This window comes from Meleagris gallopavo, chromosome 2 (genome assembly GCF_000146605.3).
Source record: "Meleagris gallopavo isolate NT-WF06-2002-E0010 breed Aviagen turkey brand Nicholas breeding stock chromosome 2, Turkey_5.1, whole genome shotgun sequence".
Taxonomy (NCBI): domain Eukaryota; kingdom Metazoa; phylum Chordata; class Aves; order Galliformes; family Phasianidae; genus Meleagris; species Meleagris gallopavo.
In genome coordinates this window covers 512,602-538,848 of record NC_015012.2, presented here as the reverse complement: position 1 = coordinate 538,848, position 26,247 = coordinate 512,602, and the positions used below count along the sequence as shown (strand labels likewise).

Genomic DNA, 26,247 nt, shown 5'->3' with positions numbered 1-26,247 from the left:
CCTGTGGTGGGACACCGTCAGGAGAAACGCGTCATGGGAACCTGTCTGTCACTTCCTGAGCCCACTGACCACATCTCTTGTAGCTTCTCTTTATGAAATCCTCTGTTTTTCTGTTTTTTGTTGTTTGTTTGTTTGTTTTCTCTTTTTTAATTAAGGAAAGCTGGCAGCTGAGGAAAGGTGTCAGTGATTTTGGTGAGGAAGTGGACTATGATGAAGAGCTGTACGTGGCCAGCAACATGGTCATCTGGAGTAAAGGGAGTAAGAGTGAAGCATCAGCTGCCTATAAGGCATTCAGCGTTGACAGCCCTGTGCTGCAGGTACATTCACTGGATGCTCCGTTGTGTTTGCAAATGGTGTCTTGAGGGTAGGAGTATGCTGGGGAATGCAGAAAGATAAGTTTTGATCGTAGCATCAACTTGTTCTTCAGGCATTGTTGTGCTGTGCTTGGTTTTAGGCCTTGTGGTGTGACTTCACTATTCAGCAGGAGAAATCTGACAATGCTGATGGTAAGTTGTATTGCTGAGTTGTAGGGGCTTCTGGAGATCATCAAGTCCAGCCCCATGTTAAAGCAGCTGCCCTGCAGCAGGCCCCACAGGAATGCATCCATTCTTGAATATCTCCAAAGAAGGAGACTCCACCACCTCTCTGGCACTACTGTAATGCCACCTAAGTACTTTGAGCTCAGCCCTTCTGGCGTGAGAGTTTTAGTCATTGAGAACTGTTGTTCTAAGGCTACCACCTGCCCCTTAAATATACATTCTTTTGCATAGGGTATGTCTAAGAAAAGAGATAATCTGACTATTTTTTTTGTTCTGCAGTTTCAGGCAGTAAAGAAATAGTACAAAAATGTGTCTGCATATTGCAGAGCTCGTGTGTAAATGTACATAGCATAGATGGAAAGGATTACATTGCTGCTTTACCCTTCCAGGTAAGTGCTTCACCTTGCTTTCCATCAGTGGGCTTGTTTGGTTGCCTGCCATACTGTGGTGGGCAGGTGTGCGTACAGTGCTGCTGTTGGTGACTGCTGGCATTACTCATTCTGGTGGGTGAACATGCACCAGTGATGAAAGTATGACATTGATTATGGTGTTGGTGCAATTCTGGAAGTAGTAAAAGCCAGATTGTAAGATGTGGGAAAGTATGGGTATGCCAGCTTAGTAGTTTGGGAACATGCTCCCATCATCACATCCCTTCTATTAAGAAAAGGCTTAGGCAGCATGTTTTGCCACAGCATGATATTTAATCATGAGAAATTATCAATACAGTAAATGCTTGATATCTTTGTTATGACCGTATCTCCAATCTTTGAATAGGTTGCAAACATCTGGCCAACAAAATTTGGTTTGTTATTGGAGCGTAGCGGTTCTTCACATGAAGTACCTCCAAGTCCACCCAGGTACGTAGCGAATGGCTTTTGATTGTTTTGCTGTGGACAGTTTACTAATTTCATACAGATGTATGAAAATTGAAGAGGAATAATGAAATAATGTGTGTTCATAACAGGGCCAGCTGAAACTGCAGCTCCTCGAAAGGAGCTGTCTACCAAGTCCTAGCTTCCTCCAACATGAGGTTGTTGTAACTTTGTGAGAGTGTTTGATCCTGGGAACAGGGTATGGCAGGCAGTGTTACTGACCTAATTTCATTGAGGTCTGTCCTGGAAGTTGTTTCCAGGCCGCACTGGTAGTTACGGAGATTCACTGGGAAATTGTCACTGAGAAGTTTTCTCTCCACTGTAACATGCTTTGAATCTCTGGAGTATCCTGCCCCATATTTGTAGACCCTGTGCTTTGTGACTGGATATATAGATGAAAAGCAGGGTAAGGGGTTGGTTGGCATGCTGATAAGTAGTCTGAGTATACACTTCTGCTCTTCCTTGTTGTTTGTGTGCATTCCAGGCATTTGTGATTGTCTGGTCCTCATTAGAGTAGAGATTAAATATAGAGGCCTTGAAAATATTCAAGAAAGATCTGAAAAAAAATATTTCCACGAGCTAGCTGCACTGGATGTTCTATTTTAATTTTGGTACCAGGTTAAACACTAGCTCAGGCAAATAGCCTCTTTAGTGTGTTGGTGTGCTGTGCTCTCATCACCCTCTCCATAGGGATAGTGAAGTGTCTCCTTTCAGTGAAGGAAGGAGTTAGGCAGTGATTTGCTCCATTGTATTTGAACCCTTGGTCATCTCTCAGGTTTTCCAGCCTGCTATCCCGTTTTGCTTCTTGTGGCTGGCCTTGGCTAGTATCTGTGCTGGACCCCTTTGGGATTACTATAGAGTGAAATTGCCCTGGTGCTGCATTTTCCTGTTCTGTTATTTCACAAAACTCACTGTTGACCCTACTCAATCTGGACTTTCATGAAAATTTCCCCTTTTGCCACTGCCACCAACAGATGGTTGGCTCTCTTGCTACTCTGTGATGGGTACGGATTACCTGATGTTCTGGCTGCTGGTGTGGAACCCAAACTCTTCAGCTGAGTCTAGATTATAAGAGCCTTCTTCCCTTCTTGCTCCTTGTAGCTGCCCTGGTGCAAACTGTTCGTTTGGGCCAGCCAGAGGTTGTCATGTGGCCACCAGGTGGGGTTATTCTCAAGTGCTATGTGAAAAATAGCACTTTGATAGACCAGCACTTTGTCTGACTCTACTCAGTTAATCGAAAGAGCTTCTGTTAATGGAATATGTCTCTACTGTTAGGTTTCAGGCTCAAATTTGTTAAGGTCTAAGGAGTGTTTTGGGATTGCAGCATGTGCACCAACTGCAAGAGAGGGCAGTTAGGCTTATTAGCATTTGGTTTTTGAACATGCTTTGTTTGGTTTCTTTTTAGAGAACCTTTGCCTACTATGTTCAGCATGCTGCATCCCTTAGATGAGATAACACCTCTTGTCTGTAAGTCTGGAGGTAGGTTTAGGCCTTGACATCAAATGCTTAATGTATCACTCAAGCATTTTCTGTATTAAAAATGTGCAATAATGGCTCTTTTAAGAAGTCAGAAGTGACTTGTTTTAGCTGCTTTATGAAAAGGGAAACTGGTCAGGATAAAAGTCCAGATTGCAGAGCAAAGAGGGTATGAAAAATGACTAATCCTTCATCTGATAGCAATAATGTAGAAATGATATTTTCACCTTAACTTAGGTTAACTACTTCTTTAGCAGGTGTGTTTGGCTCTGCTAGAGTGCAGTATGTTGCTGATTACACCTTGAGGATTGTGTTTGTCAATGCTGAGCCTTCCATTGTGATGACCTACGATACTGTACAGAGTTTGCATACTGTCTGGGCTCTTCGTAAAGTAAAGCCAGAGGTACACATTTATTACTGACTGTGTCATTATACATTTTTTTGTATGTATTTAGGTGCCGTTCTTGGACATGTCTGTTAGAAATACCTGATTATTTGTGACTTAGTCCATTAATAGGGTGATTATTAGAGGGGAAAAAAGAGTCATACTTTTGTATATACAACAGTTGTGGAGATCCGTCAGTAAACGATGGCCATGTAACATAGTGCTTATGATGTTCCTTGCATTGTACCAGGAAGTTTGTACTCTGCTTAAACTGCTTTCCTCCATGAAAAAAGTGACAACTTTCTGCCCTGAGAATCACAGGAGTAGTGTCAGTGACTGGGAGGGAGACCACTGTTGGAAGGAATAATTGCTTAGACTGATGTATCTTTATACCTTACTGATGTAGGTGCATACTCCTAACATCTAACTGATGAAACAAGCAGTTTGAGCTTCTTAGCTGGTACTGCCCATGTGTGACTAGTATGTAGAGATGTCTTTTCTTTCTCAGGAGCAGAACATGGTGCTGAAGTTCTCAGAGCAGCTGGGTACCCCTCAGAATGTGGCTGCTAGCAACTCTTTGACTGCTCAACTCAGGAGCCTTTCAAAAGGAGACTCGCCTATGGCCTCACCCTTCCAAAACTACTCATCTATTCACAGCCAGAGTAGATCAGTGTCATCACCCAGCATGCAGTCCCGCTCACCGTCCATCTCCAACATGGCTGCTTTAAGGTAAATGCTGATCATAATGTGTAGATCTGATACCAAACAAATACAGGCTATAAAGTAGGCAATAGATGTGGTATAGATGTCTTTCTCTGCTCTTACAGATCTGTCCACCTGAGCTGTACTATGCCTTCTCTTACAGCATCTGAAAGCACTCTTGGAATGCTTTTGTGACACTTGTTTGCTGTTGTCTCTGTAGTATACAGGGAATGATGGGTGAGCAAGAGACAAAGAGGTTCTGTTTTCATACAGGCAGTCTGTAGTGGACTTCAGGACTGTCCTTGGGTCTTTTGAGTCTCAGGAGTGTTTTCAGTTAAAGAAAACCATATTTAGAGAGAACAGGTTGGGACACATTTTTACAGACTGGACCATAGAACTTGAAATGTTAGTTTACTTTTGGAATCTCATCTCTTGGATTTTGACAGAGACAACTGAACATAAACTGGAGAATTGTTTTTTGTATGATGGGATGTATCATGAAGGGAGGCTAATATTGTACTAGCTGCTGTTTCAGGGTGTTTTTCTTTTCTGTTTTTAGTGTATGAACACGCTGGTTTATAATAGGGGTTCTTATCTGGTTATGTATGCTCACTTTTCAGTAATGTTTCATTTCTGCCTGCAGCCGTTCTCATTCACCTGCCCTGGGAGTACATTCATTCTCAGGAGTGCAGAGGTTCAACTCATCTGGCAATGTTCAGTCTCCAAGGAGGCACAGTATTACCCATTCTCCAGAGAGCACTTGCAGTGATTCCTTTCTTGTAACAGAAACAGAACCAATTGTTCCTGAGCTGTGTATAGATCATCTGTGGACAGAAGCTATCACAAAAATGAGGTTAAGTGCATGCTGGAATATGGGAGAAGTGTGGGATTGCCAGTGGGGTGAGGGAAAGAAAGTAAAACGACAGCTTATTTTAGTGTGAGCCTTCTGCAAATGTGATACCTTAAGATAGGTGCATGAACTTGCACTTCCCTTTTTTGCTCTTGAAAAGAGAGCTGGGCATTTGGAATAGTTTTACCTGTTGTGTTACTCATAGCCCTCCAAGGTGGGGAATGCTTTTGTGAGATCTTTCATGCAAAGTAGATTCAAATACCATCCCTGATTTTTTTTTTTTTGTGCATGTCTGCTCATTTTTAATCTCTTTTGTTATTTCTTGCTCTGTTGGCATGAAAATGGGCAAAACACTGCTTAAAACCTAAGACTGAGTTGGAGAGCAAAGCCAGGCAGCATGTACTCTGCACACCAAAAAGTATGAATGTGAAGACTGGAGTGCTAAAAAGTTAATTTCTCTCATAAGGACTGAAACTGAGACTGACACATTCCTAGCAACTTGAGGCGCTACTTATTGAAGTCCAGTGTCCCTATGGTTTGTGGACGTTGTTTTCTTTTTAATTAAAGTTTTTATAATAAACCCAGCACTGCTGCTCTTTGTGTCTTATTTAGAGAGAAGAATTCCCAGGCATCGAAAGTTTTTATTACCACTGACCTTTGTGGGCAGAAGTTCTTGTGCTTCTTGGTGGAATCCCAGCTCCAGCTGCGGTGAGCATTCCTAGTTTGGGGACAGGTTTAAAGAAATAAAAAGGGAGGGGAGGGGGCAGAGCAATCTAAAAATTTGTCTAGATCAAGGCTTTAACATACTTATTCCTTCAGCCAGTGGAATCTGTTGTGATGTGAGGTGTCAGTGCCTCTCATATGACAGTTTTTAATTGGAGCGGTGTAGATGATTTGGATTATTTAAATTGAAGTTGCAAGAATACATTCACTGTACTTTGGGTGGTATTCTTATTTATGCTTGTCTTTACCCTTTAGAATCACATTGGGGATTTCATTTAGACTAGGGGAGTAACAGTAAATGATTAGTGGGGCAAAGCTAGAAAAGGAAGGAACCAGGTATACCACAATAAGACTAACTGCACCATGTAACACAACTTTTATTTTCTGTTTTTGTCTTTCTATAACAGTCGATAGGACAATCATTTTATATTTAGTGTTGTTTTCTCAAATCTCTAGGTGTGTAAAGTTTCAAGAGAGCAATGATAAGTCCCAGCTGATCTTTGGTTCTGTTACCAATATTCAGGCAAAGGATGCAGCTCCAGTGCAGGTATGTAAGTTTTTATGGACTGTTAGCTGCAAAGTATCTTCCTTTGTCACTTTTGTCATCCATTTGTCATCCTTTTACTTAAATACAAGAAGCTGAATGTGCTGTTTGATCCTTGCAGGGTGTTGATACACTGCTGGTTCTGGAAGGTAGTGGAAATCTAGTGCTTTATTCTGGAATTGTTCGGGTAAGTAGCAGGCTTTTGTGTCCCAAAACAAGTGTTTGACTCCAGTTATAAGCTAGGCTGTGCAGAGGGTGCATCATACCTTACAAGGTATCATTTTAAGCTACTGTAGACTGCTTCTCACTTAAGACTTACTTGGGAAGGTGCCTGTGCTCTCCTAATGAGTGTAATTTATGTACAGTGCTGGAAGGGTGGTTCTGAAGAATGACTGGTGCCTTATGGGTACAACTAAATACCTGGAGCTTTTTTTTTTGCAACAGTAAAGTGCTAAACTAATACAGTGCTTTCAAACAAACAAAATATCAAGGGAAGTTAGGATTTTGTTCGTTCAAAAGAAATAGTTTTTGAATTGTATACAGATGGAATATGTTCTTTCCATGTATGCAGAGACGTTGAACGTTAGAATCTGTTTGTGTGTTTACCTGTGTGTGTGTATAGTATGTATATTTTTTAAAAGAAGTTGCTCTGGGAGTGCAGTTTATCCTATGAAACACTGCTGAATTTTTAGTAGAAATAGACCAGTAGCAGTAATGTACAAGACTGACCATATATGGTGGTTTTCCTTAATGTATATTCTCCCAAAGAAAGGCATTAAATTAAGCAGTCTTCAGGCTTTAGTTCAAGTATATATCCACTTCTTCTTAAATTGCTCCTTTAACCTGTTAAAATTAAAACCACTGGTGTATATATAAGCAAGCTTGTGGAAGCACAAGCATGAAAACCAACTGTTTGCTTTCCTATATAATGTTCAAAAAAGGTGGGGAAGGTTTTTATTCCTGGATTGCCTGCTCCATCCCTGACAATGTCCAACCAAATGCCTCGGCCAAGCACTCCTTTGGATAGTGTCAGCACTCCATCCAAGACTTTGAATAAACATCTGGGGCCTCTAGAAGAGGTAAGAAACAAACAAGGCCTCTAGAAACAAAATCCTGCCCTAAAAAGGCTGTAGTTTTAATAGCTTTGGCATTATTGGTCAAGTAACTGGATGCTTTTATCTGTGCTGCAGTCTATTAATCTAAATTGCATACTCTTTATTTATAGAAATTGTGATGGAAATGCTGCTTTATGCTGGTATCTTCTATTTAGGAATGGTCCTTAGTGAAAAATCCTACATGAGAGCTTCCTTGTGAGCATCTTTAGCATGTGAAAATGAAGCTTTCAAGCACTGATACATCTTTTCTTAATTACAAGGTAGCTGAAGGCAGATGCATGGATGGTTTTTGAAGAGGGGCTTCTAGTCCCTTCTCACTGTTTGGTAGTGCAGGATTAAGACCTCTGTGGCTAGAGGACACGATGAATATTTTGCAAGAAAGAGCCTGTTACTTTAAACCTCATGTAGCTATTGTAAAAGACTTGTTATGGCTATGCTTGTCTTATTTCTGTGGTTGATCAAGACCATTCTCTTTCCACCCTAGTTTTCATGCACAGCCTTCTTTCCCACAACCTCCAATGGATGCATTGATACATCAGGTTAAGTGAAAGTACAGTGAGGGCTGAGACGGGTGTGTGATGCAAATCTCATAAACACATGCTGTAAATTGAAAAGGGAGGTTTAAAAAACAGCTTATTTGTTTGACAGTTGAAGTTGGGCATCTTTCCTTCGAATGCTGAATTGATTTTTAACTTTTGAAGTGTCTTTGGGAGCTAAATCTCTTACTTTTCTCTGGTAAAGTCCCTGAATACAGTGTTTAAAGTATGTCTATTATGTCCTGCCTCATTTATGATTTTTATAGAACTTCTGAGACAATTTTGAAATGACATTAGCAGCTTTCAAAATACTTATTGGTACTCTTTAAAATGGTCATTTTAACTACCCTTTGCTCAGATACTTGCTTTAACAATTCTAAGCAATCATTTTTACCACTTTGCAGAGTATGCTTTTGTCACCAGTTCCAGAGCTAAGGGATTCTTCTAAACTCCATGACTCTACTTACATTGAGGACTGCACTTTTCAGCAGCATGGGACTTTCATTCATGCTCTAAGAGATCCTGTTCACAACAGAGTAACTTTAGTAGGTATTATTATTCTGTAATTTGAGTCATGCCTTTGTTAGCAAAGTAAGGGTCAAGCTTGTTTTTCATAGAATCATAGAATGGCCTGGGTTGAAAAGGAGCTCAAAGATTGTCTAGTTTCAACCCCCTATATAGTAAGACGTTGCCGGCAGCTCCTAGTCAGCAGTAAAGTGTTAAACATGCATTGTGAACTCAACATTTTCCTGTGTTGAATGTCCTAAAAGGCATAGAAGTTTAATGATTCCTTCAAGTGATTCAGGTCAGGATCCATTTGAAGTGTTTTTTGGAGCTAGAATCTGAGGTTGCAGACTCTGAGTGTAGCCAATAACTAAGAGTTTGGAATATGCTCAATACACAAATGAGTTCTGAGTTGATGAAAAAAGACTCCATCTGTCTTGAAAGATGCATTTTGTAGTTCAACTCTTCCTTTTTTTCTCCAGGAACTCAGCAGTAACACGATGGTTCGGATCACAATTCCTGAAATTGCCACTTCAGAGCTAGGTATGATTCACAATCTCTCATGTGAAATATGTTCCATGATTTTTGAGGATTCCTTTTTTTGTTTTTTAAGTAGTTTATACATAGCTTAGACTGTGTAAGCATTTGATATGTTGTATTTCGAGGTTTATTGGCTTACTTTGTGCAGCTGCTACCATTGATTTAGGTGTGCTCTGCTACTTTGAGTGCTTCATCTGATGCACTCTTGAAACTTCTTTGTTCTTTTGGTCTCTTTCTACTTTACTGTTCATGCTTGCTCACGGCTGAGATGTCAGTTCAGACACAACTTCTTTTCATTAATGAGCAAAAAAACTTCCCCTCCTCCCCCTGCTTTGTGTGGTGAATTAGAGAGGCTGTGTTTAACCAAAACTGAAGGAACAAAAGGTTATGTGGTGTGGCTTTTATTGAAAGAGTTTCTGGAGAGTTAAAAGTAGGTCCGAGTACTGTAACAATTTGTAGCATCAATTGGGTGAGTAGCATTGAGAGTAATGGAAAACAGGCCTAACTTTGGGCTTTTTTTTCTCTTTTGCAACAGTGAAAACATGCCTGCAAGGGGTCAAGGCTATCCTGCCCAAGGAGATAGCTGTACAAATGCTTGTCAAGTGGTACAATGCTTATAATGCCCCTGGAGGACCAAGTTATCGCTTGGAATGGAATTTATTTGTAACTTGTCTCATGAATATGATGGGTTATAACACAGAGAAGCTGACCTGGACACGTAATGTAAGCAAGTGTACATGTTTGTTTCCTTAGCTTATGTTAATACTTCTGATAATTCTTCAAGGTTTGAAATGGTTAGAGGGGTGCTGAAGAAAAACAGGTCATCTCTTGTCCTAAATAACAAGATGCCACTGAATTAATTCTGCATTTCTAAATTGCAGGTGTACATTTTAGTCTGGGATGCGTGTATCTATAAGGTGCTTAACACCAGCACGTCAGATGAAAATAAATTAAGAATATTTTACTCCAGCACTAACACTGATGGATTAAAGATTTTACTCAAACAGCCTTAATTAAGTCTATTTTGAGTAAAAGCACAAAACGCAGTTCAGATTCTAAAGAAGGTTTTTCCTGCAGTTTTCAAACTACAGCACTTTGAGTTATGTCTTTCAAATCGAACTAACTTGGAGTTTTCTGTGAGTGAATTTCCTGCTAGCAAGTATACTTGTGGTGCTCACAGGGTGGGAGGAGTAGGGGATGCAAACATAAACATACTGATGAAATAAAAGCAATTAGTTGTACCCACATTACCTGCATTAACTCCTACCCAGTATTTCCTCTATCCTAGCCAATACCAAATGTTAGGCAGTCAGACCTCAAGGTGTGTGCAGCATACACCAGACTAATTAGCTGTGTGTAGAAAACATCTAATTGGAGTACGTATTTTATATGTAAGGAAAACATAAATATGAAAAGCAACATCGTGTAGTGTGTGGTTTGAATGCACATGTTAGGACTGTTGAATTACTAATGCAGTATATTTATTTCTTGCAGCTTAATGTTGGAGGATCACCTTCACCAGTGAGTGCACCAAAGAAGGCTAGGCCATCAGAGACAGGGTCAGATGAAGTAAGAAATGGTTCTCTTTGACAAATAAAAGCTTGGGAGTGTTGATCTATTGTTGGTTTTTTAAAAGACAATCCAGAAGAAACACCTCTGATCTGGGCTCACCAGGGATTGCAAGTCTGTGGGGGAAGGAAAGCTGTTTTGCATTGTGCTGCGTCTGTATCTTGTGACCTTACTTGTCAGGGTCCTGGTTTCAGAGAAGTTAGATTTGGGAATGAATTCAATATGAATTACAAATCAACAACAGGCAGTTTTCTGACAGTGCCAAATGTCTCCTATATGCTTTATCCCCTTAAAATTAAGTTGGCTTGCTCTCCTCCACTCAGCACCTTCAGCAAGTTAGGAGCATCAAATTCTATGCTTCACTGAATGCACTGGTTCTTACTGAATTTAGCAGTGTTCAAGATTGATTCACCAGGTTTTGCCTAGGCAAGAGTAGAAAGGTTGTTTTTCTTTAAAGTAGTCAAGCAGTAAAGTGGATAAGGCTCACTAGCATTCCATTGTAAGAGGTTTACAAGCTACAATGGTACAGTTGTGCCATCAGGTTTTGTGGGTTGGCAGCTCAATGAACCCATGGGGTTTACAGGCTGCAGTCTTTATGAAACAGACTAATATCTAAATGCCCAATGTGCTGTGATGGAAGTAGGAAGAAGGCTGGGGGCACTGGGTGAATTGCAGCAAGGTGTCACACACTGAATTATCAGTGCACAGGAGGCACTTGAAATCACTTTTCTTCCGTCTTTGTTTTCTTAAATGTTAATGCTTTGATTCATTTTGTGCATAACTGGAGGGAAGATGGGAAGATACAGCTTAACAACTGAATCTGTGCAATGTAGCTTGCAGGATTTGTGTGGCACATTAACTGCATTTGAATTGGTTTAGGAGAAGAACCCTCTGCAGTGGTGCTTTGGAGCTCGCTTGCTGGAAGTCTGTTCATTGTTTGTTGCCTCTTTCTCCTGTTTGCTTTGTCTAGGACTGGGAATATCTCTTGAGCTCTGATTACCACAGAAATTTTGAGTCTCATCCTCTATCCAAAGTCTTGGGATTGGACCCTCTGGAAGTTTTAGCTCCAAAGGATGACTTCTTACAGAGCCTTAGCCTGGATTACTCAACTCTCCTTTTCACCCATATTCCTGCTATTTTCTTTGTTCTTCACCTGGTCTATGAGGAGTTCAAACTGAACCTTCTGATGGGAGAAGAAAATCGGTCACTTGTTGTTCTTCTGGTTCAGCTGGCCAGGTATGCCAAACTGACAAATCACAGATTCTGTATGTTGTGTGGTGTCTCTTGATGTTGGGTTTTTTTATGGGGGAGATTTGGGGATTACCCAAAGTGGAACAGACTTTCATATTTTTGAAGGAAATGAATAAGTAACAGTTAAAGATATTTGTTGTAGGAAATCTCTTGTATAGTTCTGACCACTTACCAACATGAGCATGATTCACAAATCGTAGTTCTTGATAGATAGATGGCTTTTGTTTCTGTGATGCAAGCAAAGGGAGAGGGAGGAAGTCTACTTAACAGATTTTGTACATCAGAGTGCAGGCAACCCTGCTGCAGGCAGAAGTAAAATCACCTTGTTGACTCGGTGCTCAGTTGCTCAGACCAAAGTCTTCTGCATTTAGTGATTTCTTGCTGGTGGTAGTGGTAGGCTTGAGGATTTTTTTTGTTTTATTTTGTTCTAAAACACAAACAGAATCTCATCTCAGTTCTGATTTTACACGACCTTACCATTTAGATCATGTCAGGAAACTTGAGCAGTACCTGCTTTTGTTGCCTCTCTGGCAGCTAAAGTTCTGTGTACCCTAGACAGCTCACATTTTGTCTATTGCACTGACTAAGCTCACAACTATCAAATATTCATCTTTGTGGCATTTTCACTGCAGCCAGCGACTGCATCTTCTCATCTTCCACCCCCACACTCAGATTGCATTGCATATCTAACGACACACATGCACACAGTTATCTGTATAAGCAAAGGACTCAGTAATGCCTCTCCAAGTTTTGTTTGATATTTCTACCAAAATCTCTATGATTATAGGTTCTTCCCTTTGCACTGCAGTTGACTGACTGGAGTAGTTTCCAGAAGTAGTAGATTGACCTGTCCATTATTCTGTCGTGCCAATGAAAAGCAACTGATGAAACACTGCGTATCTGTTGGGGCTGGAAGCTGTTGTTTGCATTCACATCTTGCAGATAAACACACCTGACTTAACATTTAGAGGTGTGGGGAAGCTGTAGTGACAGTTGTTATGCTGTGAGTGGTGGTGGTGGAGGTGTGGCACAAAGTAGAACTATGACTGAAAAGAGGTGCGCTGGGGGGGAAGTAAAGCATGCAGGTTACTTGCTTAGCAAAGGGGCAATGCCTGTGTGCAGCCCTAGTTAAAGAAGTCAGAGCTTCATTCCTTGTATCTGGTGCATATTACAAGCATTAAAAGTCAACAGAAAATGTCAGAAATGGAGAAAAGCATGGAGTTTGTTTCTTCTTGTTTTTCACTGTAGTATGATTCACATCTTTCATTCTAGGGACTTGAAACTTGAAGCTTATATAGATTACTACTACAGAGACTATCCAGCCCTTGTAAAAAGCTCTGGACAGACTTGCATAATTGATCAAGGTGAGTTTAAGGCTATGTGAAGCTGAGTGTTCAGTGGTAGTGGTGTGCAGGTTCTCTCTTAATGCTGAGCGTGTTGATAGCTGGTCAGGACTGAACCCATGTGTAAAACTGTGCATAGATTGCTTGGTTCCTTTGTCTTTAAAAGTCTGTTAGAACCCTGTAGTCCCAAGCTGGTGCCTTCAGTTTGGTGCTTCATGGGGTGTTTCACAGCAAGGACCTGGGAGAAGTGATGGTTTTATCCCAGGAAACTCCTAGCTCAAGCAGGCTGAGAAATATTTGTGGAGAGCTATGGAAAAACCTGGTAATGAGATGTGCTTCTACTGTGAAAAGTATCCATAGGTTGGTGTAAGCTCTCCGTTTATAGTCCTTTAAAAATAAATCAGAGCTCAATGCACAATCATGAAAGCTAAAATAAGATCACTTATTGTTTGTGCATCTGTTTAATGTACTACCAGCTGAAATTTGCTGGTTGTACGAGACAAAATACTCTTTTTCCTGGCACAAAAAATATAATCTCATTATATTGGTCAGACTTTGCTGCTCATGTTTGTGGATAGGGAGGACAAGGAGATTATAGTTAGGCTGTTCTCTCACTTAATGATTTGATGTTTAATGACAAGACTGTCCCCCTCAGGTTTTTGAGGATTAGTAATTACATACATTACTTTTCACAGTGGGCTGAGACTTCCTTGAAAGTATTTCATTCTTCCATTACTGTCTATATTACTAGCTATAAACTTGCATCTGACAGAAGGCAGATGTGATCCATAATGCTTTGAAATACCATGTTTCTGTTCTTCCACAAAAGAAGTAGTGTAGGTCCTGTTTTGAGAACAGAGAACAATTTTTGTGCATTTGCCATGAGCTCAGTGTCGTGACTGTTCACCATTAAATCCAAACAGGTTTCATGCATCATCCCTTATTTTTTCTGCTGAGCCTCCAAGTATCTTTCAGTGGCTGAGTTCCTGTCTAAAGGGAGGAAGAGTACAGCCTTATCCTTACTTACCAGGAATCTGTGAAAGGAGCAAACTGGTAATACTGGTATGTATATTGGCAAAGAGGATGTGTTTTCCTCTATCAGCATAGCAGCACTGTGGCCACGGTTTGTTCTAGCTGCTTAATTTCCTGTGAGTGAAGTGCCCTCAATGGGAAGGCAAATGGTGAAAAGTTTAATTGTCATGTGTGAAGCAGTGGGAGCATGCTGGAGCAGTACTGAGCCTGCTCCTGCTTAGGAGCACGGCTGTAGCTGTACTGTTTGGACATCTAAGCATCTCCAAGTGTTTCTGCACTGTACTAAGCAGGCCTCATTAGTCTGCATGAAATTCTTCTGTGACATAGTGGTGTCAGCCTTTTTCCAAGGGGTAATAACAAATGTTTAGCAGAAAGAAATCTCTGCAAGTTCTATCCTCTGTTCTATCACAGCTTGAATACTTCTGAAGGATGTAGATGAGTTTTAGCAGGTGGGAGGAGGTATTTGAGGCTAGGAAGAAGAGCACATGAGTGCAGGGTAAATGGCCTATGCTTCGCTGCTCATGTTTTTGGTTTTTTGTGGTTTGCAGTAGTGGCATGTGCAAAGTAATAATGTAACTCAGTTAACTGTATTTCGTGAGTGAGAATTTCCTGGCTTTTCTCTTGGGCATGTATCAACATAAATATTTAACTGCATGAGTAGTTATTAGTGCTGATGTTATCTTCTGGTCAGCTTTGTTGGCTTCTTCACAAAGTGTTTGTGAAGAAAAGCTGTCAGTACAGGATTTGGAGCAGAAATGTTGAGCTGAAGAGAACCCAGCTGTCCAAGAGTAGTTGCAGAGTCTTCCATTGGAACTGCCAGGAGTCAGCCTGTCCTCTCCTTCAAAGCACGAAAGGCTGAAGCAGCAGCACTGAAACCTGTTAAAATGCTGATGCTTTCACTTAAAATTTACCCTACGCTCAAGCTCTGAAGAACAGTAGAGCCTTTCATTCAGGCTGTCACTTGTCTGTCACCAACTCTGTCTGCCTGAACCTGACTTCTCTGTGCAGAAGTCAGAGCTGGCAGGTTGGTGATGCAGCTTGTCAGATATCTTTGGGAAAATCATGGCAGGTTTTTGCTTGGATGTGATCTTGCCTTTGGTGTGCCAACTATGTGGTGGTATTTCAGAAGGAAGCAGTGATGGATCACTGTGATTTTTCTGACTGATGTGGATGCTCTTCACTCAAGTACTTCACAAATTACCCAGTACTCAAGAAGGGGAGGAAACCAAAAGAAATATGTTGTTTGTAGAAGATGTTTCTTGCTCATGCTTCATTGAATTTGTCTTGGAAAATAACGTGTTTTTCTGTTTTGAAAGTTTTTTCTTTCAGTGCTGGCACAGGCTGCCCAGACAGGTTGTGGATGCCCCATCCCTGGAGGTGTTCAAGGCCAGGTTGGATGGGGCCCTGGGCAGCCTGGTCTGGTATTAAATGGAGAGGTTGATGGCCCTGCCTGTGGTGGGGGGGTTGGAGATTCATGATCCTTGAGGTCCTTCCAACCCTGGCCATTCTGTGATTCTTTTTTCCTTTGCAACAATCATTAGAAAAAATTCAGTTGTTGCAAGGTTATTATTTCCAAACATGAGTCCAGAAACCTAAAACGTGAAAGTTTACTGGCTTGAGTTGTTTGAATTTACGTTTACTTAAAAATTCATAATAAATGCATCCCACTGTTTAAGTTACCGAAGTTCCCTTCTGCTTGTTTTGATAGGCAGAATAGTAATAACTGCAAATGAAGTGACTCTGTATCATGGTATCTCTTTCCTATCCAGAGTGTGGCTCTGTACATACTTGGTGATGAGAGTGCTGTATCTAATGAAGCTTCCCCTTATTTGTACAAAATTACTTCAGGTAATGATGCTTTAATGCTGTTGCACTATCTCCTGCTGTCTTGTTTGTTATATGCTGTCCTTTTACTTGGAAAGCAAGGGGGTAACATGGCCTTATCTTTTCTAGGGCAACAAAAGCAACAAATAGAGCAGGATGACAATCGGTATGTTTTCCAATACCATGTTAAATTCTGAATATTTGCCTTTCTGTGAAGCTTTTGATTAGGTTTTATTGGCTTCTCCTTTATTTTCCATTATTTTACAGATGCTGTTTTGGACACAGCACATCTATTTCCAGCCTCGCAGAGAAGCTAATTATTTGGTTGACTAATATTGGTATAAGCAACTTTTATCTTTGTGTGAGATGGTAACAGTTGTAAATAAGTATCAGAATTGCATAGTATGAGAAGCACTGTATCAAATTTTGATTAAGTTTTTTTTTTTTCTCATGCTTGCTAACTTCAAGGTTTCACCTTAAGAGATCTGGAGACTCTCCCCTTTGGTGTGGCTCTTCCTATCAGAGATGCAATATATTACTGCCGAGAGCAGCCTGCCTCAGACTGGCCAGAGGCAGTTTGTGTCTTGATTGGGCGCCAGGATCTGTCCAAACAGGCATGTGAAGGCAACCTACTGAAGAGTAAATCTGTGAGTATGGGCACAAATGGATTTCGTGATACTGAATGTTGGACACAGCACTCTGTGCAGAAGCTCTTCCCCCATCTGCTGATGCTCAGGGAGTGTAGGTTAATGGAGCGTGGAAGGTGCAGAATTCAAGACTGAAGGCAATATGGGATTTACATGCATGTGAGAGCTTCAGTATAAAAACCAGCATCTGTCCCAGGAAGACTACGTACATAGCTGTGCAAATTCAGTAAAACAGATTTTAAACTTCACTGAAGCTTAGTACTCGAAAGTTTTGCTTACAGAGCAATTTGATTCTAAGTCTTCCTCTCCAAAATCTTTTCCTACTACCTTTTTGGTACTCTATCTAGAAACTCTGCCATTGTAACACTGGCCCAGGGAGAAGGAAGTGGGAATAACGACTGTTTACATGGCTAGGACAAGGGGGGATGGTTTTAAACTAAGATGGGAAGTTTAGGTTGGATATTAGGAGGAAGTTTTTCACACACAGGGTGGTGAGGCACTGGAACAGGCTGCCCAAGGAGGCTGTGGATGCCCCATCCCTGCAGGCATCCAAGGCCAGGCTGGATGTGGCTCTGGGCAGCCTGGGCTGCTGGTTGGTGACCTGCACACAGCAGGGGGTTGGAACTGGATGAGCATTGAGCTCCTTTTCAGCCCAGGGCACTCCATGACTTTTCAGTCCATCTACTTGCTGAGTTGGCATAGCTGGGGTCTCCCTCTTCACTGTAAGATCTGCATTGTTTTCTGAAGTACACTTTTCATATTTTTCTTTCTTTCTTTCTTTTTTTTTTTGGAAAGGGCTTAGTTATTTTCATTCTGAAGAAAAATAGTGTCTTTTTTTCTCTTGAGCATCATCTTCTGATGGTAGGAAGTAGTGGCATCTCTTGGAGTTAGAGCTCTCTGAAATGTCATTTGTTGAGGACACTGGAATCCAGAACTATGTGAAAGCTGACTAATGGTTTGCATGAATAATAGCAGAGAGTCTGTGATTTTTTTCAGAAGTCAGGAAAAGAGTTTTGTATTCTCAGGTACATCTTGGTCAAGGTAATTTTAACTATCTTAGTTTTGGAAGTTATAGTTTGGAATGTTAAAATTACTTGGATTTTTTTTTAACAGGGACATCTGATTACATTTCAGAGAAGTTAAATGTTTTTCTTAGTCATGTAGAATAAAAGTAAAACTATATATTCAAATCTGATGTGGCACACTAATTAAAAAAGCATCTAATTTTCTGCTGGTTAACTTTTTCTAACTCTAACAGTGCTGAATCGTAAAATGATGATGAATCTGATTTTATCACTCTACAACAATGCCTCGAATATATGTTACCTTAAAAGGATAGTGATCTTCAAACACCAAATTGTTTGTCATTTCTCAGGAGGGCAGGGTGGAGTTTCCTGTTTCAAAACGGACGCTGGCTTTATGGGTGGTGCAGTTATGTATTGAGATTTAGTGCATATTTATCAGAAGAAATTAGTTTTCATTCATCAGCTGTTAATCTGCTTGCACTCATGGTGTTGTGTGCCTTAGGAGAGCCTATGTTAGATCTAGTTTTGATCTAGTTGGTTTTTTTTTTTCTAGCTTTAGATTTGATGCTTTCTGATAGTTAGCAACACTTGTGCACTGCTGAAAATGACTTCTTTTCTCTTGCAGTCTGTGGGCCCAGTGCTGTCCTCTGATAGTCCATCTGGTGCTGAGTCAGAAGAGGATGAGGATGGCATGAACAACATGAATGATGAGGTCATGTCACTAATATGGAGCAAGGATTTGAGAGTGCAGGAAGTACGCAGGCTCCTTCAGAGTGCCCGTCCTGTACGTGTCAATGTAGTGCAGATGCCAGAAGCTAGTGACCATGATTTCATAGAAGAAAAAGAAAACCGGTAAAGAATTCTGTTTCTAGCAGGCTTTCACTTAGGTAAAAAATGATTATTCTTGACTTAAGTATGTCTTATCAAACAGCGTGGTGTATTTCTGTCTGAACACAGCAATGAAGTAGGCAGACCTGAACGAAGGACACACAGAAGAGAGTTGTGTTTTGTAATTCGAGTGTTGAAGTTCAATATGCAGCAAAGCTTGTTTTGGACGGCTGTTGGGATTGGAGCAGCATGTGAGGAAGTCTATTAGTTTGAACCCCACGTGGCATTTAGGGTTAGAAAATTATTAAATATTAAAGTATATTAAATATACTTCGTGGAGAACAAGAATAAAGCGTAGTCCATCTCCTCCATAAAACTGGAGAGCCCTTCATTCTGTTCTAAGCAAGTCTTAAATCAGGGGATCTAGTTAATTCTACAGAAAGCAAGTTCACTGCTTCACCCCTCTCTTGAAAGCTCCTATTGGAGCTATTGTTTGCCTGTTCAGTCACCTCCCTGTTCTGCTTCTTTATTCAGTTGTTTTAGAGATCTTAACAGCGTTGTCTTTGAAAAAACAAAATAAAAAAGTGGGGGAAAAAAAACAAATCTTCAGAGCATTGTTAACATGCAAAACACTCTATAGAAGCAGAAAACTAAAGGAATGCATCAAATTTTATTGTCTGACCTAACAAGCTGAGTAATCTAACAAGTCTAGAAAGTGTTTCCAGAGTAAATCATAGAGAATTGTGGTCAGTATTCCTGGAAGTACACTATTAATTCTGTACACTGTTATTACTAGATGTGATCACTAGTCATAGCAAGATCACACGGCAATTAACTTTGTTTTGCTTTCTCCTTTCACCTCGCTTCTGATATGCTATTAAATTGTGGTGTGAGTTTAACTAGCACCTAGCTTAAAGTGAGAAACAGGCAAATTTCAACATCGTATCAGTTGAAGTGTGTCTTTGAGATTAATCTTGAAGGACTGAAGACTTCGGTTTTTTAAGTTAGACCTACTAAAAAAAAAGGAGGGGAAACATAATACTGTCTGAATCAGGAAAAAAAAAAGCTGACTTTCCAGTGCCTGTTATGTGTAGTCTCATTTATTGGAATATATTAAGCAATGGGTTTTGTTTTGGTCTCCTTACCAGGTTGTTACAGCTGTGCCAGCGAACCATGGCACTGCCTGTTGGGCGAGGAATGTTTACTTTGTTCTCCTATCATCCTATTCCAGCAGAACAGCTGCCCATTCCTAAGCTGAATCTAACTGGTATGTTGCTCAGTGTTTTCTTCTGAAGAAATTCAGTATGTAACAGAACATGGTGCAGTTCCTTAGTTTTTACCTTTTTTTTTTTTTTTTTTAACCTCTTGCAATCTTCTTGCAAGCACCTTGTGTGCCTTTCTTCCACAGTGTAAGTGGGCTTTGGGAAGAAATAGCACAAAAAAAGTCTGCTGCTTGCTAGTATTTTCTCCTGGAATGGTCAAGACCAAGACCAACATTATTTTCTAGTGCAGACATTATATCAGGCACATTCTGATAGGCAGAGAATAGTGCAGTTGCCTGAGGATGTGTTGCTGTTCAGTGTTGTGGTCATACAGAAAGCAGACACTGCAAGTCCTCATTGCTTTTTATCTGGAGTACTGTGCTCATCATCTGATGTGCCTGAAGATACCTGAGATTGTCTTTAGATCAGAAGCTTGACTTTCATGCAGTCAGTGTTCACTTGGCAAGCTACTGAAATTCAGAGCAGTTTCTGGAGGGGTTTGGATTCACCTAATTGCTGTCAATGATTTCAATTTCATGGGCAGGCCGTGCTCCTCCTAGGAACTCTACAGTTGATCTGAACAGTGGGAATATCGACGTGCCTCCTAACATGGCTTGCTGGGCTAGCTTTCACAATGGAGTGGCTGCTGGGCTGAAGATAGCGCCTGCTTCACGGATAGACTCTTCTTGGATTATCTATAACAAGCCTAAGAATGCTGAACAAGCAAATGAATATGCTGGCTTCCTCATGGCTCTGGGTCTCAGTGGACATCTCACAAAGCTTGCCACACTCAATATACATGACTACTTAACAAAGGTGAGGCATTCTTTCATAAGCAGCTGAGAGAAATACTTTTGAGACGTGATTTCTGTAAACAAAGTGGGCTTTAAAAAAGAAAGCAGCATATTTGAGAACTGAAATTGGAATTTTCTTGGTGCGGGCAAAAATCAGAGCTGCTTTATTAATCTTATATTTTGTTTCTAAAACATCCTGTGTGTTGGGAGAGCAAGGAAGTAAATATCTACATTATAGCCATGTTTAGCAATTCATTGTGTAAGAACTTTTATTTAGGTTGAAACTTGCTTCTATAGCAAGATCATAAACTTGGGAAATACAGTTGCATCCATAACAGCTAGTATTCATTTTCCTGAAGAGCTGCCTGCAAAGCTTTAGCAGCTGTGTATATTGGAGAATGTGAGACTTGTCTTTGATACTGGGGCAGGCACCTTTCTTTTCTGAATGTACCTGCTTTCCTTTGTTGCTGACGTGTTTCCTTTCTCAGGGCCATGAGATGACAAGTATTGGGCTGTTGCTTGGTGTTTCTGCTGCCAAGCTGGGCACGATGGATATGGCCATTACACGGCTTCTGAGTATCCACATACCTGCCCTGCTACCACCAACTTCAACAGAGCTGGATGTCCCCCACAATGTGCAGGTGGCTGCTGTGATAGGAATAGGCCTTGTCTACCAGGGCACTGCACACAGGCACACAGCTGAGGTTCTGCTGGCTGAAATAGGTGGGTGCTAACATTGAAAAAACAAGGTGATGAGAGTCATAACATCTGTGTGATTTCCACAGTGCATCAGGGATCTGAATGTGTTGAGAGATCTTCTAATTACAGCTCTGCCACTGCAACGGGCACCTCACATTTCCCAAATCTCATCTTTTGCTTTCAAAGGAACAGAAGTTCTTGTGAACTGTGTGTGTAGAGTAGAGAATACTCAAATAATTTAGCAGAGGAAATGTGGAATCATTGGTGCTGGACCTAAATCCTTATTTAATCTGGGAACTTTGAGTAGAACTGGTCTGGGGCTTCTGGGGCCAGCTGTAGAAGGTAGAGGGACTTGGTAGAAGGATTGCCTTAATTTCATATTCCTATTAAACCAAATGTTGTAGATTCCTGCAGAAATTCTGGCTCTACAGCACTTAAGCAGATCTGGTGCTTCCCAAGATGCCTGTTATTTCTCATGTCTGTCCGTGAGGTAGCTCTGTCACGATAGGCACTGTGTTGAGGCACTGGATGGGAAAAACACTTGTCTCTTGCAAGGGCAGGCTTTTTGACTCACTAGGTTGGTGGAAGCACAGTAGTCATCTCATAAATTCTTCTGTTACTGATTTTGTTGCTCAAGGTTTTCATTTGAGAGCTGACTCTGAACAGTGAAGTTCTGATCTGATGAATTGTCCTCGTTCTGTGTAATTCTGATTTTATTTCTAACTGTAAAGTTCTCGTTCGTGTCTGTGTAACTTCAGTTAAGAGGCTGCAGTTTACTAAATAGAGAACGGGATACATTTTAAGATGAAATTACATCTGCACATATCAAATTACCAGAAACAGTCTTTCAGAAAGTGGCAGCTTTTGAGCTCTGCTGACAGTGTTTGTGTAGGCTCAGCAATCTTCAGAGTATGTGTAATTGGGAGTTGGTTTTTGTTTTTTTTTCTCAGGACGTCCACCTGGACCAGAAATGGAGTACTGCACAGACAGGGAGTCCTATTCACTGGCTTCTGGACTAGCCTTGGGCATGGTGTGCTTGGGAGTAAGCATTGCTTTTCATTTCAGCTGCAATTAGTAGAAGAATCGTTGTATATTGGGGCAGGGCTAATGAGAATTATTTCATCATCAAACCCTCCCTTGGCCAAATGATTTTTTTTTTTTGTCATATGAGGAAACATTTGACTATTATTTCTTCTCTTTTCTTCTTTAGCATGGCAGTAATCTGATAGGTATGTCAGACCTCAACGTTCCTGAGCAGCTTTACCAATACATGGTTGGGGGTCACAGGCGGTTCCAAGCAGGAATGCACAGGGAGAAGCACAAGTCTCCCAGTTACCAAATTAAGGTATGTGATGATGATCTTTGCTTGTTTGAGGGGAAAGTACTATTAGCTCAGAAATCTACAAAAGTCTGTATCTCGATGAATGAAGTGACCTTGAATCTTTACTCGCATCACTTTTTCTAGTCAACTAGTGTACATGCATGTGCTTGTGTTTTCACAGGAAGGAGACACAATAAATGTGGATGTTACTTGCCCAGGAGCCACACTTGCCTTTGCTATGATCTACCTAAAGACTAATAACAGGTATTAACCTTGGAGTTACTCAAGCACTTTGCTGTAACTTGTGACAGGAGTTTAAGCTGCCATAATGTTGGCTTTGCCTCGTGTAGCTCACTCAGGTTTGTGTGTTGCTGTAATACAATCTGGAAATCCTGTTCCTTTACTGTGCTCTGCAGATCCATTGCTGATTGGCTTCAAGCACCAGATACCATGTACTTGCTGGACTTTGTAAAACCAGAGTTCCTTTTATTGAGAGTAAGATTTTTTTGTTTCATTTCTCAGTCTATTTACTGATAGTAAACATACATCTTAATAAACTCCATATGCCTGTCATGCAGAACCCTTTCTACAGGGAGCTGCTCTTTTACTTGTCAGCTAGAACTATGCCTTCAAAAAGTCTCTGCTTGCTTCTTACACTATGCCAGAGAGACAGAATTTGGTGAGAAACATTTGAAGAATATGTCTCAAATAGAGTAAATTAAACATTTAAGTGATCATTTTGTAGCTTTTCCCAAATTAATTTCAATGTTGAAAAACAGTTAAGCTTCAGCATCTGTGTGAGCAGTAATGTGCTTTCATGTCAGTTTACCAGCTAAAGTTACAGACTTCCCAAGGGCTTATTCTGTGGCTTTTTATTTTCCAAGCAGAATTTAAATCACACTAAAATACAAGCTATTTTGCCATTTTTGATATGAAAGCTAAGAAACAGCAATGGAGCTGCTAATGGGCAGCTGCATTTCTGGATGCATGTAACATATTAAAAACTAACATTGATGTATTTTTTTTCTTCTTCCTCACCTTTATCACTTTCTTAGACCTTAGCTCGGTGCCTGATTTTGTGGGATGACATCATGCCCAGCACTGAATGGGTTGATAGCAATGTGCCTCAAGTAGGTATTTATGCTTCCCAGTTTTACACCTTGCTGACTCGTGCAAGTGAACATTTCCTCAGTTAGATGAGCTGCACAGTAAAGTATATGTTAATCTGCATTTCCTTAATATGGGAAACATGATTTGTTTTAAGAGAGACTGTAGGCTGAGCTAGCAGTTAGCACTGTTCACTTATCACACTAAGGCCAGAGAAGAGGGGCAGAAAAGATGAATGTAACAGACACAAACTGCATCATGAGAATTTCTGTTATATTGTAAGGAAACGGTGTTTGCAGGGGGAGTGCTCAGATATTAGAAGGAAAGCCCAGAACCTCTGGCTTTGAGATCATTCAAAGTGGAATTTGATAAGATAACCTGAGCAAATCTGGTCTATCCTTGAAGATGGCTTTTCTTTGTGCATGGGCTTGGGCCAAGACTGCTAGACTTCCCATCCTCTGAGACGTCTGGTGGTTTTGGCCCTATGTGTAATCAAAACACATTTTAAGTTTGTTCATGTGACAGAGATGATGGTTATGCAGGTTTCTTCAACTGTTACGGGAGCCCTGGGGGCTCGCATCCTATTTAGCATTATGGGATGGAATTCTTCATGGCAATGATGCTAGAGGGGAAAAGGGGTTAAACTTTCCTCCACAATGACCAAACAAACTGGGTGCAAAACTTCTCTACAGGAGGATCAACTGTATTCCAGGATATGTTGTGTGGGATTTTTAAGAACAAATTAGATGGTATCCATCAGAAATAGAGGATGGAGATGAATTCCCTGGCCTCACAAGATCTCATCCTGTTCTGTTTTCTCTGATATTTGGGTTCATAGAACACTATCACACTTCTGACATAATAATGCCATTGTTTTAGAAATACCTAAGGAGCCAGATACACAAGAATACAAAAGTGTGCTTTCTGGATCAGCAATACAATGGAGCAGTAGCATGTCAAAGAAAAGCTAACTTTTGTGTTCCTTTGAAACAGACCTTTTTTGTATCACATGCACCCTTGATGGTTGGAGGGCTTAGAGAGGTTCCCCCTATTCATTTTTCTCTGATGGTTTTTATAGATCATAAGAGAGAACAGTATACCTCTTCATGCAACAGAGCTGCCTTCATCAGAAGACCTGAGTTTAGAAACACTGATGTAAGTAACTTGTAAAAGATGAGATTGCAGATAAAAGAATATTTTGCAAATATTCTGCTTCTGAAAAAATGCAGCTGAACTTTTAAAGACATATCAGGATCAAATAAGTCTTTCCCTTGGTATTTGGGGAATTTATTCTGTTTTCTGTAATGGAGAGAATCTGTCTTCTTTTTTTTTTTTATCTTTTATTATAAGAGCTTGTGATGCATACTCAGATTAATAAAAAAAGAGGAGTGCTCAGTCAATTCCTGTCTGTGTTGTTTACTAGGCAAGCTCATGTCTACATCATTGCTGGGGCATGTTTGTCACTGGGATTTCGATTTGCTGGCTCAGAAAACAAGGCAGCATTTAACTGCTTGGTAAGAGGTTGGATTTTTTTTTCACCTTGAATCCATGGAGCTATAGCTTATTCTGTGTATCCCTATTCAGTATGCATTTCTTTCCTTTCCAGGACAAATATGCAACAGATTTCCTGAAAAGTTTGTCAGCACCAACAGCTTCTATAGTAAGTTCTTCCAGGTTTTCTCTCTACTTTGATTACCCACACTGAAACCTTACTGCAAGTAGAACCATCCCTTTTACTTGTATGTATTACAGACTTACAGAATGTAGCAGCGTTTTCTCCACTCTCCCTCTTTCTGTGGAATGTGGTTTTCAAACTCTGGGGTAGACAGCCTATTAGACAGATCAGAAGTGTGCATTTGACCACAGAAGTGTAATGACACCTTCCCTGTTCTACACAAAGATAGGTCACTATAATCTCGAAACGTGCCTGAGCGTCTTGCTGCTGTCTCTTGCAATGGTGGTGGCTGGCTCTGGAAACTTGAAAGTTCTTCAGCTTTGCCGTTTCATGCACAAGAAGACCGGCGGAGAGATGAACTACGGCTTCCATCTGGCTCACCACATGGCTTTGGGACTTCTCTTTCTGGGAGGAGGAAGGTAACTTGCCATTTCTTAAGGCCGTTTTTTTTTTTCCCCCCACCTTTCCTGCAAAAGCACGAGAATGCATGATTTACTTTCTTTTTTTAATGGGAACATGCTTGTAAATTCCTTGTCTGCACTTTGTTACTGTCCTTCCCTCTTGCAGGAGACCAAAACACATTGAATGTCTGGTAGTGGCATGTGTTTGTTAGCTCTAAAACTAATAGATGTTTTTCAACAGGTATTCACTGAGCACTTCAAATTCTTCCATTGCTGCTCTCCTTTGTGCTCTATACCCTCACTTCCCTGTTCACAGCACAGACAATAGGTAAGAGTTTGTGTAGTTCATGTTTCTTTAAAGTTTAAATTTCCTTAACTTTCAGGTTAAATAATCTCCTTACAATTGAGATTATATAGAGAAATCCTCTAGAATGTTTATATGGGCACCATATAGCTAATCTTGTGCAGAAATGTAAAAAGCAGAAGTAGTAAGATGATGCTCTGATCATTGATCAGTGAGGAAATGCAAACAGGTGTCCTGAGGCCTCTGCTTGTGCTACTATGACTTGTCTGTTCCAGCTTGCTCAGCAAAAAGAGAGTCATGCAAAATCTGTCCATCTGTGATTCTTAATCTGTTCTAATTAAAATTCATGAAGTCCTGTCTTGTTAGCTGAAGCATGCCA

General features: G+C 40.6%; 1 protein-coding gene across 1 annotated transcript in view; it reads left to right on the top strand.

The window, feature by feature from the left end:
- Window positions 1-77: 77 nt before the first annotated feature.
- ANAPC1 (anaphase promoting complex subunit 1) overlaps window positions 78-26,247 on the top strand; it is a 33,798-nt gene continuing 7,628 nt past the window's right edge. The window contains exons 1-37 of the mRNA XM_019612482.2: window positions 78-317; window positions 455-506; window positions 819-928; window positions 1,314-1,396; window positions 2,817-2,890; window positions 3,145-3,290; window positions 3,781-4,001; window positions 4,618-4,827; window positions 5,437-5,532; window positions 6,004-6,094; window positions 6,213-6,278; window positions 7,033-7,170; window positions 8,147-8,287; window positions 8,729-8,789; window positions 9,322-9,509; window positions 10,281-10,355; window positions 11,326-11,591; window positions 12,879-12,986; window positions 13,873-14,011; window positions 15,751-15,829; window positions 15,935-15,971; window positions 16,073-16,143; window positions 16,274-16,452; window positions 18,103-18,329; window positions 19,454-19,572; window positions 20,112-20,383; window positions 20,850-21,084; window positions 22,011-22,102; window positions 22,271-22,405; window positions 22,563-22,645; window positions 22,798-22,876; window positions 23,437-23,511; window positions 24,567-24,643; window positions 24,912-25,002; window positions 25,095-25,148; window positions 25,389-25,582; window positions 25,806-25,892. Coding sequence (XP_019468027.1) covers window positions 93-317; window positions 455-506; window positions 819-928; window positions 1,314-1,396; window positions 2,817-2,890; window positions 3,145-3,290; window positions 3,781-4,001; window positions 4,618-4,827; window positions 5,437-5,532; window positions 6,004-6,094; window positions 6,213-6,278; window positions 7,033-7,170; window positions 8,147-8,287; window positions 8,729-8,789; window positions 9,322-9,509; window positions 10,281-10,355; window positions 11,326-11,591; window positions 12,879-12,986; window positions 13,873-14,011; window positions 15,751-15,829; window positions 15,935-15,971; window positions 16,073-16,143; window positions 16,274-16,452; window positions 18,103-18,329; window positions 19,454-19,572; window positions 20,112-20,383; window positions 20,850-21,084; window positions 22,011-22,102; window positions 22,271-22,405; window positions 22,563-22,645; window positions 22,798-22,876; window positions 23,437-23,511; window positions 24,567-24,643; window positions 24,912-25,002; window positions 25,095-25,148; window positions 25,389-25,582; window positions 25,806-25,892 — 4,676 coding nt within the window. The 5' untranslated portion in view covers window positions 78-92. The remainder of the gene's footprint in view (window positions 318-454; window positions 507-818; window positions 929-1,313; window positions 1,397-2,816; window positions 2,891-3,144; window positions 3,291-3,780; window positions 4,002-4,617; window positions 4,828-5,436; window positions 5,533-6,003; window positions 6,095-6,212; window positions 6,279-7,032; window positions 7,171-8,146; window positions 8,288-8,728; window positions 8,790-9,321; window positions 9,510-10,280; window positions 10,356-11,325; window positions 11,592-12,878; window positions 12,987-13,872; window positions 14,012-15,750; window positions 15,830-15,934; window positions 15,972-16,072; window positions 16,144-16,273; window positions 16,453-18,102; window positions 18,330-19,453; window positions 19,573-20,111; window positions 20,384-20,849; window positions 21,085-22,010; window positions 22,103-22,270; window positions 22,406-22,562; window positions 22,646-22,797; window positions 22,877-23,436; window positions 23,512-24,566; window positions 24,644-24,911; window positions 25,003-25,094; window positions 25,149-25,388; window positions 25,583-25,805; window positions 25,893-26,247) is intronic.